This window comes from Homarus americanus, unplaced genomic scaffold (assembly GCF_018991925.1).
Source record: "Homarus americanus isolate GMGI-L3 unplaced genomic scaffold, GMGI_Hamer_2.0 scaffold14223, whole genome shotgun sequence".
Classification (NCBI taxonomy): domain Eukaryota; kingdom Metazoa; phylum Arthropoda; class Malacostraca; order Decapoda; family Nephropidae; genus Homarus; species Homarus americanus.
This window is the reverse complement of record NW_024724190.1, coordinates 60,764-77,478: the sequence shown is the minus strand read 5'-3', so window position 1 is coordinate 77,478 and position 16,715 is coordinate 60,764. Positions and strand designations below refer to the sequence as shown.

Here is a 16,715-nt window from a genome sequence, read left to right as displayed (position 1 = left end):
TTGTTTGTGTATCTACCTGTGTGTTTGTTTGTGTGTCTACCTGTGTGTTTGTTTGTGGGTCTACCTGTGTGTTTGTTTGTGTGTCTACCTGTGTTTGTTTGTGTGTCTACCTGTGTGTTTGTTTGTGGGTCTACCTGTGTGTTTGTTTGTGTATCTACCTGTGTGTTTGTTTGTGGGTCTACCTGTGTGTTTGTTTGTGTGTCTACCTGTGTGTTTGTTTGTGATATCTACCTGTGTGTTTGTTTGTGTATCTACCTGTGTGTTTGTTTGTGGGTCTACCTGTGTGTTTGTTTGTGTATCTACCTGTGTTTGTTTGTGTATCTACCTGTGTGTTTGTTTGTGTGTCTACCTGTGTGTTTGTTTGTGTATCTACCTGTGTGTTTGTTGTGTATCTACCTGTGTTTGTTTGTGGGTCTACCTGTGTGTTTGTTTGTGTGTCTACCTGTGTGTTTGTTTGTGGGTCTACCTGTGTGTTTGTTTGTGTGTCCTGTGTGTTTGTTTGTGTATCTACCTGTGTGTTTGTTTGTGGGTCTACCTGTGTGTTTGTTTGTGTGTCTACCTGTGTGTTTGTTTGTGTGTCCTGTGTTTGTTTGTGGGTCTACCTGTGTGTTTGTTTGTGTATCTACCTGTGTGTTTGTTTGTGTATCTACCTGTGTGTTTGTTTGTGGGTCTACCTGTGTGTTTGTTTGTGGGCTACCTGTGTGTTTGTTTGTGTGTCTACCTGTGTTTGTTTGTGTATCTACCTGTGTGTTTGTTTGTGTATCTACCTGTGTGTTTGTTTGTGTATCTACCTGTGTGTTTGTTTGTGTGTCTACCTGTGTGTTTGTTTGTGGGTCTACCTGTGTGTTTGTTTGTGTATCTACCTGTGTGTTTGTTTGTGTATCTACCTGTGTGTTTGTTTGTGGGTCTACCTGTGTGTTTGTTTGTGTGTCTACCTGTGTGTTTGTTTGTGTGTCTACCTGTGTGTGTTTGTGTATCTACCTGTGTGTTTGTTTGTGGGTCTACCTGTGTGTTTGTTTGTGTGTCTACCTGTGTGTTTGTTTGTGTATCTACCTGTGTGTTTGTTTGTGTATCTACCTGTGTGTTTGTTTGTGTATCTACCTGTGTGTTTGTGGGTCTACCTGTGTGTTTGTTTGTGGGTCTACCTGTGTGTTTGTTTGTGGGTCTACCTGTGTGTTTGTTTGTGGGTCTACCTGTGTGTTTGTTTGTGTGTTTGTTTGTGTATCTACCTGTGTGTTTGTTTGTGTATCTACCTGTGTGTTTGTGTGGGTCTACCTGTGTGTTTGTTTGTGGGTCTACCTGTGTGTTTGTTTGTGTATTCTACCTGTGTGTTTGTTTGTGTATCTACCTGTGTGTTTGTTTGTGTACCTGTGTGTTTGTGTGTGTCTACCTGTGTGTTTGTTTGTGTGTCTACCTGTGTGTTTGTGGGTCTACCTGTGTGTTTGTTTGTGGGTCTACCTGTGTGTTTGTTTGGTTTGTTAATTCTTGGATTTTGTGTGTGTGTGTGTGTGTGTGTGTGTGTGTGTGGGTGTGTGTGGGTGTGTGTGTGTGTGTGTTACTGGTGTACACTCATATGACCAGTAATCCTTGTAGATTATTGGCAGGTGGAGGGGTGGAGATGGAGGGGTGGAGGGATGGAGGGGTGGAGGAGATGGAGGGGTGGAGGGAAGGTCTAGTACAGCATGTAAGTAGAGGGGAATTCCTTCAGGAGTAGAACTACGGGGAGAGGGAGGGTGGAATGTTATGGGAAAGAGAGGGGAGAGAGGGAGAATGAGTGGGGGTGTGGGAAGCTGAGGAAGGGAGTTGAGTGCTGAGAGAATGAAGGGAGAGAGAGAGAGAGGGGGAGGCAAAGGAGAGAGACGGATGAGAGGGAAGGGAAGGAAATATGAAGTAAAAGGATGAGAGTAAGGAAAAAAGTAATCTTGCAGCCATAGTCAAGGTGTCATGGTGGACAGATTCGATCATTTCATATTTATTTGTGTAAAATTGATTTCAGTTTATAACGTCTTTTGTTCATACCTTTTTTTCCTTTATTTCAACGCGTGTGTGACATGTATTTCGTAGACGCCATGGATGAGTGGTTAGAAGTCTGGTTTTTTGGGGTAATTAAGTTCCCTGGGTCGAGTATCAGATGTTCCTCTTCTTTAAAAAATTCTGTTGCTTTCGTATTTTCATTGTAGTCCTGAATATATCGTCAACTTAGCCATCAGAGTTTAATTCTTTATTGAACTAAACTTTAAGGAATGTTTTCTTCTCACTCCCGCCCTCAACTCTGTATCATATATCATTCTTCAACTAATTCTTATCACAGGTAAAAAATTGTCACGTTCATTCTTCTCTGATTTATTACTTTCTTGACTTCATTGTTTATAAAATTCTATTGATTTTATTCCCAAATATTCTCAGATAATTCAACAGGCATAAAAAAATCCCATTATCTAGACTAACTTTTTTTGTCAGTAAATTTCTGATGGATGTTTCTTGTATTTCCCGATAGCATCTTAATGTTTTTCTCTGTTTACTTCTGTTTCCCCCGTATTCCGTTTTCTGTCTTCCTCCTTCTGTTTCCCCCGTATTCCGTTTTCTGTGCCGGCTTCCTCCTCCTGTTCCACCGTATTCCTGTGCCGGCTTCTCCTTCTGTTTCCCCGTATTCCGTTTCTGTGCCAGCTTCCTCCTCCTGTTTCCCGTATTCCGTTTCTGTGCCAGCTTCCTCCTTCTGTTTCCCCGTATTCCGTTTTCTGTGCCGCTTCCTCCTCCTGTTTCACCGTATTCCGTTTTCTGTGCCGCTTCTCCCCTGTTTCCCCGATTACGTTTTTCTGTGCCGCTTCCTCCTTCTGTTCCCCGTATTCCGTTTTCTGTGCCGCTTCCTCCTCCTGTTCCCGTATTCCGTTTTTCTGTGCCGGCTTCCTCCTCCTGTTCCCCGTATTCCGTTTTCTGTGCCGACTTCCCTCTCTGTTTCCCCGTATTCCGTTTTCTGCCAGCTTCCTCCTCCTGTTTCCCCGTATTCCGTTTTCTGTGCCGGCTCTCCTTCTGTTTCCCCGCATTCCGTTTTTCTGTGCCTTCCTCCTCCTGTTTCCCCGTATTACGTTTTTTCTGTGCCAGCTTCCTCCTCCTGTTTCCCGTATTCCGTTTTCTGTGCCAGCTCCTCCTCTTGTTTCCCCATTCGTTTTCTGTGCCACTTCCTCCTCCTGTTTCCCCGTATTCCGTTTTTCTGTGCCGGCTTCCTCCTTCTGTTTCCGCATTCCGTTTTCTGTGCCAGCTTCCTTCTGTTTCCGTATTCCGTTTTCTGTGCCAGCTTCCTCCTGTTTCCTGCATTATGTTTGTGCCGGCTTCCTCCTCCTGTTTCCCCGATACCTGTTTTTCTGCCGGGCTTCCTCCTCCTGTTTCCCGTATTCCGTTTTTTCTGCCGGCTTCCTCTCTTGTTTCCCCCTGGTATCTTTCAGCCGCTTCCTCCTCCTGTTTCGTGATTTCAGGCCGCTTCCTTCTGTTTCCTATTCCGTTTTTGTGCCGCCTCTTCTGTCTATGTGGTTTTTCACCTTCACCACTTAATATTTCCTTACGTACTAGGTCCTCTCCTATTTGTAAAGTTACTTTTTTTTTTTTTTTAAACTCATTGGTTGTGATTTATTCTTTTTTAATATTATGTTTATTTTATCATATTATAATTCAAGTGATTTTGTAGTTTGTGGGGGATTCATTACTTGTTATTTTTTTTTACGGTTTATTCCTAGTAATTTAGTGTAATTTTTGTTATTATGTTATTATCTAGTGTTATTTTTGTAGTTTGTTGTTGATGTTGTTATTAATGTGAACCTTTCTCTCGGCAGGTACGTGAATGTCTGCTCTGTGTCGAGTATTACCTCCTCCTCCTCCTGTTGCTGCTGCTCCTCCTGGACTGAGCCCTGGGAAGAGGTCAGTCTTGAAAGGAGGTGGTGAGCCTTAAGGGGAGATGGGCTCCAGAAGAAGGTGAGCTCTGTGAGGAGTTGAGTCTTTATGGAACATGAGCCTTAAGGGGATGTGAGCTTTGAAGGGAGGTGACCTTAGGGGATGTGAGCCTGAAGGGAGGTGAGCCTTTAAGAGAGGAGCCTTGAAGGGAGGTGAGCCTTTAAGAGAGGTGAGCATTAAGAGGATGTGAGCCTTGAAGGGAGGTTAGCCTTGAAGGGAGGTGAGCCTTAAGAGAGGTGGAGCCTGAAGGAGTGTGAGCCTTGAAGGAGGTGGAGCCTTTAAGAGAGGAGCCTTGAAGGGAGGTGAGCCTTTAAGAGAGGTGAGCCTTGAAGGAGGTGAGCTTTTAAGAGAGGTGAGCCTTGAAAGGAGGTGAGCCTTGAAGGGAGGTGTATTGAATGGAGGTGAGCTTTAAGAGAGGTGAGCTCTTGAAGGAGGTGAGCCCTGAAGGAGGTGAGCCTTGAAGGGAGGTGAGCTTTAAGAGAGGTGAGCCTTTAAGAGAGGTGAGCCTTGAAGGGAGGTGAGCTGAAGGGAGGTGAGCCTTGAAGGGAGGTGAGCCTTGAAGGAGGTGAGCCTTGAAGGAGGTGAGCCTTGAAGGGAGGAGCCTTTAAGAGAGGTGGAGCCTTGAAGGAGGTGAGCCTTGAAGGAGGTGAGCCTTAAGAGGTGAGCCTTGAAGGAGGTGAGCCTTAAGAGAGGTGAGCATTAAGGGATGTGAACCTTGAAGGAGGTGAGCCTTGAAGGGAGGTGAGCCTTTAAGAGAGGTGAGCCTTGAAGGGAGGAGCCTTGAAGGAGGTGGAGCCCTGAAGGAGGTGGGAGAGCCTTAAGAGAGGTGAGCCTTGAAGGGAGGTGAGCCTTTAAGAGAGGTGAGCATTAAGGGAGGTGAGCCTTGAAGGAGGTGGAGCCTTGAAGGGAGGTGAGCCTTTAAGAGAGGTGAGCCTTGAAGGGAGGTGAGCCTTGAAGGGAGGTGAGCCTGGGGATATGAACCTTGAACGTAGGAGAACCTTATGGTGAGCTGAGCCTTTAGAGAAGGTAACTTAACCTAACCTACCAAACTATAATATTTTCTCCTGGCCAAATCTATAGACAGTTTAGTAAATAACTTTGTGTCATCTAGTGTGATCAAAGTTGGTCCACACACACACACACACACACACGTCACTGAGAAGAGAACAGGTCGCCTTATACACCAGTCGGCCACAAATTAACTGGTATTTTTTCTTTCTCATGATAATTGTAATTGGATATATTATTTTTTTTATCATTCAACTTAACATCTGTGAGGGTGTGGTTAGTGAGGTGTGGTTAATGTAAGGGGTGGGTTAGTGTGAGGGTGTGGTTAGTGGAGGGTGTGGTTAGTGTGGGAGGTGTGGTTAGGTGTGAGGGTGTGATGGGGAGGTGGTTAGTGAGAGGGTGTGGTTAGTGAGAGGGGTGGTTAGTGTGAGGGTGTGGTTAATGTGAGGGTGTGGTTAGTGTGAGGTGGTTAATGTGAGGGTGTGGTTGAGGTGTGAGGGTGTGGTGTGGTTGAGTGTGAGGGGTGTGGTTAGGTGGGGGTGTGGTTGGTGTGAGGGGTGTGGTTGGTGGTGTGGATGTGGGGGTGTGGTTAATGTGAGGGGTGTGGTTGGTGAGGTGTGGGGTAGTAGTGAGGGTGTGGTTGGTGTGAGGGTGTGGTTAGTGTGGGGGTGTGGTTGTGTGGGGGTTGGTTAGTGTGAGGGTGTGGTTGGTGAGGTGTGGTTAGTGTGAGGGTGTGGTTTGTGTGGGGTGTGGTTAGTGTGAGGTGGTTAGTGTGGGGTGTGGTTAGGTGTGAGGGTGTGGTTGGTGTGGTGTGGTTGTGTGTGAGGTGTGGTTAGTGTAAGTGGTATGTGTGGTGTGTGAGGGTGTGGGTTAATGTGAGGGTGTGGTTGGTGTGGGGTGTGGTTAGTGTGGGGTGTGGTTGAGTGTGAGGGGTGTGGTTGGAGTGTGGGGTGTGGTTAGTGTGAGGGTGTGGTTAGTGTGAGGGGTGTGGTTGGTGTGGGGTGTGGTTAATGTGAGGTGTGGTTAGTGAGAGGGTGTGGTTAATGTGAGGGTGTGGTTAGTGTGAGGGTGTGGTTAGTGAGAGGGTGTGGTTAGTGTGAGGGTGTGGTTAGTGTGAGGGTGTGGTTAGTGTGAGGGTGTGGTTAGACAGCAACATAGGCAGGTTTATTTTGATATTTTAATTCTCTCTTTCATTGTCTCTTCTCTTTCTCTCTCTCTTTCTCTTTGTTTTCTCTTATATAATTCTCTCTCTCTCTCTCTCTCTCTCTCTCTCTAGTATCGGAAGACCTTGCTGAGCCACACGAAGCGAATATTACCTCCATTGTACAACTTTCTCAACTAGAACATCTCGCTGGCCAATCCACTTTCTACTTAAGGGTAATAATAACTCCACAGTAATTAGTAACGGGGGTAATTATTTTCTTCAAACCCCCTTTATGGAGTTGGCATTACCAGATGATTGGACACCCTGGCTTATTCTTGAGGATTAACCACCTTAACGTTAACCTAACCTAACCTAACCTAACCTGACCTGACCTGACCCTCGGTAGCGTTGAGATTTGTAATCATAAGGTGAAATAAGCTGAGTGGTTTAATCTTAAGCTGAAATCACACGGGTGCTTAATCTTCAGTTCTTCATCTTTTCTTTTTATTCTCTCTCCTTCTCCTCCTTCTCCTCTTCCTCTTCCTCCACCTCTTCTTTAATGAGAACCCAACCTTATTTACGGTGGTGGTGGGTCATCATCAAAACTACACTACTGACTCTGATAGAAGATTTTCCACAGGGAGGGTTCCAGTGCTCCCTCACCCCCCCAGAGCTACCCCATTACCACCCACCCCCAGAGCTACCCATTACCACCTCAGAGCTACCCTCCCCCCACCCCAGGCTACCCCAATACCCCCAGAGCTGCCCCATTACCACCCCCATAGCTTCCCATGCCCCCCCACCTGCTACCCAATACCCCCAGATCTACCCCATTACACCCATAGTACTTATTCTACCCCGCCCCACCAAAAAATATTATCGCATCATACAGAATTATGGGCCATTGCAGTATTATCATTCGTGGTTACTAATGGATATACGTAACGGCTGATAAATCGTGCACATAATACAGTATATATTTTATTGGCTATAACCGAACACGTTACAGCACAGTCAGATATTTCAAGTGTTACAAAGATACAGTCAACACAGGTTGAAACAGGTGAAACTATGATGCGGAATATTTCCCTCAGGTGTTATTTGTATTTCCCTCAGGTGTTATTTGTAATGTTATATGTTGCCGTTATTAGATGGATGTTTTATTAAAGGTTTAATTGTCGTAGTGTTATGTGAGTAGTGGTAGTAGACGTGTTTAATTGTGGTAGTGTTATGAAAGTACTGGTAGTATATGTGTCTGTTAATGGTAGTGTGATGGAAATTACTGGTAGTAGATGTGTCTAATTGTGGTAGTGTTATAAGAAGTACTGGTAGTAGATGTCTAATTGTGGTAGTGTGATGGAAGTACTGGTAGTAGTTGTGTCTAATTGTGGTAGTGTGATAGAGTACTGGTAGTAGATGTGTCTAATTGTGGTAGTGTGATGGAAGTACTGGTAGTAGATATGTGTCTAGTGTAGTATGTGATGGAAGTACTGGTAGTAGATGTGTCCTAATGTAGTAGTGTGGTGGAAGTACTGGTAGTAGATGTGTCTAATTGTGGTAGTGTGATGGAAGTACTGGTAGTAGATGTGTCTAATTGTGGTAGTGTGATGGGTACTGGTAGTAGACGTGTCTAATTGTGTGTTATGAAGTACTGTGTGTCTAGTGTGGTAGTGTGATGGAAGTACTGGTAGTAGATGTGTCTAATTGTGGTAGTGATTATGAAAAGTAATGGTAGTAGATGTGTCTAATTGTGGTAGTGTGGTTGAAGTACTGGTAGTAGATGTTCTAATTGTGTGATGGTGAGGGGTACTGGTAGTAGATGTGTCTAATTGTGTGGTAGTGTGAGTTGAGAGTACTGGTAGTAGGCAATTGTGGTAGTGTGATGGAAGTACTGGTAGTAGATGTGTCTAATTGTGGTAGTGTGATGAAAGTACTGGTAGTAGATGTGTCTAATTGTGGTGGTGATGGAAGTACTGGTAGTAGATGTCTCTAATTGTGGTATTGATGATACTGGTAGTGGACGTGTCTAGTAGTAGTGTGATGGAAGTACTGGTAGTAGATGTGTCTAATTGTGGTAGTGTGTGAGTACTGGTAGTAGATGTGTCTAATTGTGGTAGTGTGGTTGAAAGTGCTGGTAGTAGATGTGTCTAATTGTGGTAGTGTGATGGAAGTACTGGTAGTAGATGTGTCTAATTGTGGTAGTGTGGTTGAAAGTACTGGTAGTAGATGTGTCTAATTGTGGTAGTGTGATGAAAGTACTGGTAGTAGATGTGTCTAATTGTGGTAGTGTGGTGATATGTTTGTGTCTAATTGTGGTAATTATGTGATTTGTCTAATTGTGGTATTGTTAAAGTACTGGTAGTAGACGTGTCTGGTAGGTAGTGTGATGGAAGTACTAGTGATGGTGTCTAATTGTGGTAGTGTGATCGATAAAGTGATAGATGTGTCTAATTGTGGTAGTGGGTTGAAAGTACTGGTAGTAGATGTGTCTAATTGTGGTGGGAAGTACTGTTGAATTAATTGATAGATTATGTGTCTAATTTGAGTGTGATGAAATGTAGTATAGTGTGTCTAATTGTAGGTTGAAAGTACTGGTAGTAGATGTGTCTAGTGTAGTGGTTGATTGGTATATGTGGTGTGTTATTGGTGATGAAATACTGGTGTCTAATTGTGGTAGTGATATCATTAGTAATTGTACACTAGTACTGCCGGTGCGACTGGTAGTGGGGTGATAAATTTAGACATGAGGGGAGATAATATGGTGGGGGAGATGGTGAGAGGGAAGAGGTGGCGAGATAGGATGGAAGGAGATAAGAGGGATATGAGGAAGAGGATGATGAGGGAGTGCTGTTGGAGACAAATGTGAGACCACACACACACACACACACACACACACACACACACACACACACACACACACACACACACACACAGTATTATACTGTCGTTAGCTTACATATTCAACATACAGTTCATGCTGGCTCTCAGGTTGCAGCAGTTCATGGCTCTAGGACATATACATGTCTCAGGGACACATACTTTCTGTGGTTCTCAGGGACACATCACAGTTTTTGCTCTCAGGGACACATTCAGTTTTTGGCTCTGGGACACCTTACAGTTCGTGCTCTCGGTACACATACAGTTCGTGGGTCTCAGGGACACATACAGTTCGTGGTCTCAGGGACACATACAGTTCGTGGCTCTCAGGGACACATACAGTTCGTGGCTCTCAGGGACACATACAGTCCGTGGCCTCAGGACACATACAGTCTGTGGCCTCAGGTAAACATACAGTCTGTGGCTCTCAGGGACACATACAGTCTGTGGTTCCCAGGACACATACAGTCTGTGGCTCTCAGGACACACACAGTTCGTGGCCCCTAGGACACATACAGTCTGTGGCTCTCAGGACACATACAGTCCGTGGCCCCAGGGACACATACAGTCTGTGGCTCCAGTGCAAACATACAGTCTGTGGCCCTAGGACACATACAGTTCGTGGCTCTCAGACACATACAGTCTGTGGCTCTCAGGACACATACAGTTCGTGGTTCTCAGGACACATGCGAGTCTGTGGCTCTGTGTACACATGCAGTTCGTGGCTCAGACACATACTGTCCTGTGGTTCTCAGGACACATACAGTCTGTGGCTCAGGACACATCACAGTTTTGGCCTCAGGGACACTACAGTTCGTGGCTCTCAGGACACATACAGTTCGTGGGTCTCAGACTACAGCCTGTGGCTCTCAGGAGGTGTAAGACTAGGGAGGACTAGGAGTCTCCGGCCAACGTACAAACAGTCACCGGCCAACGTACAAACAGTCACCGGCCAACGTACAAACAGTCACCGGCAACGTACAAACAGTCACCGCCCAACGTACAAACAGTCACCGGCCAACGTACAAACAGTCACCGGCCAACGTACAAACAGTCACCGGCCAACGTACAAACAGTCACCGCCAACGTACAAACAGTCACCGGCCAACGTACAAACAGTCATCACCGGCCAACGTACAACAGTCACCGGCCAACGTACAACAGTCACCGGCCAACGTACAAACAGTCACCGGCAACGTACAAACAGTCACCACAACGTACAAACAGTCACCCGCCAACCACAAACAGTCACCAGCCAACGTACAAACAGTCACCGGCCAACGTGCAAAAACAGTCACCGCCAACGCACAAACAGTCACCAGCCAACGTACAAACAGTCACCGGCCAACGACAAACAGTCACCGGCCAACGTACAAACTATCACCGGCCAACGTACAAACAGTCACCGCAACGGGCCAAACAAATACCGGCCAACGTACAAACAGTCACCGGCCAACGTACAAACAGTCACCGGCCAACGTACAAACAGTCACCGGCCAACGTACAACAGTCACCGGCCAACGTACAAACAGTCACCGGCCAACGTACAAACAGTCACCGGCCAACGTACAAACAGTCACAGATGAAGACGAGAAAGACAAAACAAACAGACGGAATTTATGTAAGTGTTTTCCTGTTTGTCTTCACCGTTAGATAGTGTTTTTCATCCCCCCTTCCTCCCTGTGTGTGTGTGTGTGTGTGTGTGTGTGTGTGTGTGTGTGTGTGTGTGTGTGTGGATGTGTGTGTGTGGATGAAGAAAGTGTTTAGTTAACACCTGCGTCTTTGTCCCATCCCTCGCTTGTCTTCTCCCTGAGGCTGTTTGGCGTCCCTCAAGAGGATGGGCGACCTGTCAGGCGCTGTTTTGACTTGGGCCGTCCATGAGAGAGAGGAGAGAGAGAGGGGGGGAGGGGAGAGAGAGAGAGGAGAGAGAGAGAGAGAGTATCTTTGTATATACAGAATTGTTTTTCCTCCATCTCTCTTTGTATGAGAGATAGAGAAGGAGATAAGGACATTCCGTAAGTTCTCCCTCTTAACTTCTCCCGGAGTCAGTGAGTGCAGGGGAATATATGACCGGCCGTCTCACCACCTCAGGAAGTGGCGTGTAGGGGGGAGAGTGCTGAGCTGCCTCCACACACACACACACACACTGCTGATAACCAGAGACGCACTCCTCCTCCACCTCCTCTTTCCCCTAGTCTCCGTCTTTCTCCATTACTCAGTTTGCTTCTATTCCTCCTCCTCCTCCTCCTCCAACCTCCTTGATCAGGCAAGGCAAGTCAGCCTGGGAGTGTTCTTTGTGTGTACATTTGCTCACAAGACACACAAAGGAGCCATTATTTCTTCCTAGATTAGCGCAGTAAGAAGGAGGAAGCCTCCTGATGTCTGCAATGACCAGGGTGTCTCACTTTGATCTTGATAAAAAAAAAAAACACTGGTGGAATATAGCGTTCACTTGCGGCTGTATGACTGTCGCCCTGCTGCTGGGGTGATGCTGTTTACTTGTTCTCCTCCAGCTTTAAGACTCGGGTATGTTTATAAGAGGGTCATCGATGCGCTCTTGTTTTCTCTAAGTCTCGCCGAAACAGTCTTCCCTCTCTGTGAATGTTCTCTATCGTCCTTTGTCATGGTTCAATTTTATTCTCGAAGTCTTCAATTTATGTTGCTGGTATGGATGTAGTGGAGAAGTGGTTTTAGTGCTTATCTGTCAACTAGGTGATCCCTGGTTCACATCACCGCTCAGGAGGCAGTGTGTTTATCTAAGACTGGTACAGTGTTAGGAGTATGACAATATATCACTCTTATTATGGTGACAGAATTTTTAGTTAACAAAAATACGCTTACTAGCTTATTTCACCTGATGATTAGACACCCTAATGCTATCTGAGGGGGGGTTAGGTTAGGTTAGGTTAGGTTAGGTTAGCGTTTGGGGGTTTGATCATCGGGTCAAATAAGCTGGTGTGCCTAGTTTTCACGTATCCGATAAACTCTGATACATTGAGCATGACACCGGGCCAATATCTCTCGAGGACCTTACGCCATTGTTGGAGGTACCAGTGACCTAGTTCTTATTAAGAGGCCGTGAGAAGGAGGTCAGGTGAGAGTAGGTCATAACCCAGCTTTGTTGTACCCCGTCAGAAGTACAAGTAACACATATGTACTACAATAAGACTACTTGCTAGTGTTGCATATATCCATGTTCATCACTGTTACTTCTTCCTGTTCACAGATATTCAATTATGAGGGACACGGATCTGACGTACAGATGGTATGATTCACAGGTAACTTTTTACAGGTACTTACTCTATGGTAAAGAATTCGTGTAGTGGTACAGCGGCACATCTAGCGCCCTCTGGTAGTCTCTTCACATGACACACTGACCTACAGTACAGTACGGTGGGAGAATAATGTACAGTGTCGAACACATTGCTGTTCTGACTTTATCCACACACACACACACACACACACACACACACACGCACACACACACGGCGCACGCGCGCTAGAATACCATGTTGTTCAGAACACAGTGATGTTAAGAACAGTGATGTTAAGAACAGTGATGTTAAGAACAGTGATGTTAAGAACAGTGATGTTAAGAACAGTGATGTTAAGAACAGTGATATAAGAACAGTGATGTGAACAGTGATGTTAAGAACAGTGATATTAAGAACAGTGATATTAAGAACAGTGATGTTAAGAACAGTGATGTTAAGAAAATATATGTTAGAACAGTGATGTTAAGAACAGTGATATTAAGAACTGATGTTAAGAACAGTGATATTAAGAACAGTGATATTAAGAACAGTGATATTAAGAACAGTGATGTTAAGAACAGTGATGTTAAGAACAGTGATATTAAGAACAGTGATGTTAAGAACAGTGATATTATGAACAGTGATATTAAGAACAGTGATATTATGAACAGTGATATTAAGAACAGTGATATTAAGAACAGTGATGTTAAGAACAGTGATGTTAAGAACAGTGATGTTAAGAACAGTGATATTAAGAACAGTGATGTTAAGAACAGTGATGTTAAGAACAGTGATATGTAATAAAAGTGATGTTAAGAACAGTGATGTTAAGAACAGGATGTTAAGAACAGTGATGTTAAGAACAGTGATATTAAGAACAGTGATGTTAAGAACAGTGATGTTAAGAACAGTGATATTATGAACAGTGATATTAAGAACAGTGATGTTAAGAACAGTGATATTTAGAACAGTGATGTTAAGAACACAGTGATGTTAAGAACACAGTGATGTTATGAACACAGTGATGTTAAGAACACAGTGATGTTAAGAACAGTGATGTTAAGAACACAGTGATGTTAAGAACACAGTGATGTTATGAACACAGTGATGTTAAGAACATGATATTAAGAACAGTGATGTTAACACAATGATGTTAAGATAAGTGATGTTAAGAACACAGTGATGTTAAGAACACAGTGATGTTATGAACATGATATTAAGAACACAGTGATGTTAAGAACACAGTGATGTTAAGAACAAGTGATATTAAGAACAGTGATGTTAAGAACACAGTGATGGTAAGAACACAGTGATGTTATGAACACAGTGATGTTAAGAACAGTGATATTAAGAACAGTGATGTTAAGAACACAATGATGTTAAGAGCAGTGATGTTAAGAACACAGTGATGTTAAGAACACAGTGATGTTATGAACACAGTGATGTTAAGAACACAGTGATGTTAAGAACAGTGATGTTAAGAACAGTGATGTTAAGAACAGTGATGTAGAACGATATTAAGATCAGTGATATTAAGAACAATGGTATTAGAACGATGTTAAGAACAGTGATGTTAGAACAGTGATGTTAAGAACAGTGATGTTAAGAACAGTGATGTTAAACAGTGATGTTGAAACAGTGATGTTAAGAACAGTGATATAAGAACAGTGATGTTAAGAACAGTGATGTTAAGAACAGTGATGTTAAGAACAGTGATGTTAGAAGTGATATTAAGAACAGTGATGTTGAACAGTGATATTAGAACAGTGATGTTAAGAATGATGATGAAGAACAGTGTATTGAAATGACAGTGATGTTAAGAACACAGTGATGGAACAGTGATGTTAAGCACAGTGATGTTAAGAACAGTGATGTTAAAACACAGTGATGTTAAGAACACAGTGATGTTATGAACACAGTGATGTTAAGAACACAGTGATGTTAAGAACAGTGATGTTAAGAATCAGTGATGTTAAGAACACAATGATGTTAAGAACAGTGATGTTAAGAACACAATGATGTTAAGAGCAGTGATGTTAAGAACAGTGATGTTAAGAACACAGTGATGTTGAACAGTGATGTTAAGAACACAGTGATGTTAAGAACACAGTGATGTTATGAACACAGTGATGTTAAGCAGTGATGTTAGAACCAATGATGTTAAGAGCAGTGATGTTAAGAACAGTGATGTTAAGAACACAGTGATGTTAAGAACACAGTGATAAGAACAGTGATGTTAAGAACAGTGAAGTTAAGAACACAGTGATGGTAAGAACACAGTGATGTTATGAACGGTGATGTGATGAACACAGTGATGTTTAGAACACAGTGATGTTAAGAACACAGTGATGTGATGAACACAGTGATGTTAAGAATAGTGATGTTAAGAACAGTGATGTGGACACAGTGAAGTTAAGAACAGTGAAGTTAAGAACAGTGATGTTAAGAACAGTGATGTTATTGATGATGTTAAGAACAGTGATGTTAGGAACAGTGATGTTAAGAACAGTGATTTTATGAACGGTGATGTTAAGAACAGTGATGTTAAGAATAGTGATGTTAAGAACAGTGATGTTAAGAACAGTGAAGTTAAGAACACAGTGATGGTAAGAACACAGTGAAGTTATGAACGGTGATGTTAAGAACAGTGATGTTAAGAACAGTGATGTTATGAACACAGTGATGTTAAGGACACAGTGATGTTAAGAAAAGTGAAGTTAGAACACAGTGATGGTAAGAACACAGTTATGTTATGAACGGTGATGTTAAGAACACAGTGATGTTAAGAACACAGTGATGTGATGAACACAGTGATGTGATGAACACAGTGATGTTAAGAACGCAGTGATGTTAAGAACACAGTGATGTTAAGAACAGTGATGTTATGGACTCAATGATGTTAAGAACAGTGATGTTAAGAAAAGTGATGTTAAGACAGTGATGTTAAGAACATATTGATGTAGAACACAGTGATGTAAGAACACAGTGATGTTGAGAACAGTGATGTTAAGAACAGTGATGTTATGAACGGTGATGTTAAGAACACTGATGTAAGAACAGTGAAGATAAGAACAGTGTGATGTTAAGTACAGTGATGTTAGAACAGTGATGTTAAGAACAGTGATGTTAAGAATAGTGATATTAGGAACAGTGATGTTAAGAACAGTGTAATGTTAAGAACAGTGATGTTAAGAACAGTGATGTTAAGAACAGTGATGTTAAGAACAGTGATGTTAAGAACAGTGATGTTAAGAACAGTGATGTTAAGAACAGTGATGTTAAGAACAGTGATGTTAAGAACAGTGATGCTAAGAACAGTGATATTAAGAACAGTGATGTTAAGGACAGTGATGTTAAGAACAGTGATGTTAAGAACAGTGATGTTAAGGGCAGTGATGTTAAGAACAGTGATGTTAAGGACACAGTGATGTTAAGAACAGTGAAGTTAAGAACACAGTGAAGTTATGAACGGTGATGTTAAGAACAGTGATGTTAAGAGCAGTGATGTTAAGAACAGTGATGTTATGAACACAGTGATGTTAAGGACACAGTGATGTTAAGAAAAGTGAAGTTAAGAATACAGTGATGGTAAGAACACAGTGATGTTTTGAACGGTGATGTTAAGAACACAGTGATGTTATGAACACAGTGATGTAATGAACACAGTGATGTTTAGAACAGTGATGTTTAGAACAGTGATGGTAAGAACAGTGATGGTAAGAACAGTGATGTTAAGAATGTAATGGTGTTAAGGATAGTGGGTTTAAGTGTTTAGTGGTGCCAAGAACAATAAGGTGCACAACAGAACCGTATAGAGAACAGAACAGAGAAACGAATAACAGAACTGATTAGTGGCTGCGAGAGAACACAGTATTACCAGGAACACAACACAGTATTACCAGGAACACAACACAGTATTACCAGGAACACAACACAGTATTACCAGGAACACAACACAGTATTACCAGGAACACAACACAGTATTACCAGGAACACAACACAGTATTACCAGGAACACAACACAGTATTACCAGGAACACAAACGTATACCAGGAACACAACAGCAACACAGTACCAGGAACACAACACAGTATTACCAGGAACACAACACTGTATTACCAGAACACAACACAGTATTACCAGGAACACAACACAGTATTACCAGGAACACAACACAGTATACCAGGAACACAACACAGTATTACCAGGAATACAACACAGTATTACCAGGAACACAACACTGTATTACAGGAATACAACACAGTATTACCAGGAATACAACACAGTATTACCAGGAACACAACACTGTTTACAGGAATACAACACAGTATACCAGGAATACAACACAGTATTACCAGGAACTCAACAACACAGTATTACCAGGAAAACAACAACACATTATTACCAGGAACACAACACAGTATTACCAGAACACAACACAGTATTACCAGGAACACAACACAGAATTACCAGGAACACAAGTATTC

At 43.0% G+C, this 16,715-nt stretch overlaps 1 protein-coding gene across 1 annotated transcript; it reads left to right on the top strand.

The window, feature by feature from the left end:
* The first annotated feature begins 12,708 nt into the window (after window positions 1–12,708).
* On the top strand, window positions 12,709–15,688 carry LOC121864077 (uncharacterized protein PF11_0207-like). The gene is made up of 3 exons (XM_042362979.1): window positions 12,709–13,025; window positions 14,636–14,834; window positions 15,395–15,688. The coding sequence occupies exons 1-3, from the start codon at window positions 12,709–12,711 to the stop codon at window positions 15,686–15,688; spliced, it is 810 nt and encodes a 269-aa protein (XP_042218913.1).
* Window positions 15,689–16,715: the final 1,027 nt, after the last annotated feature.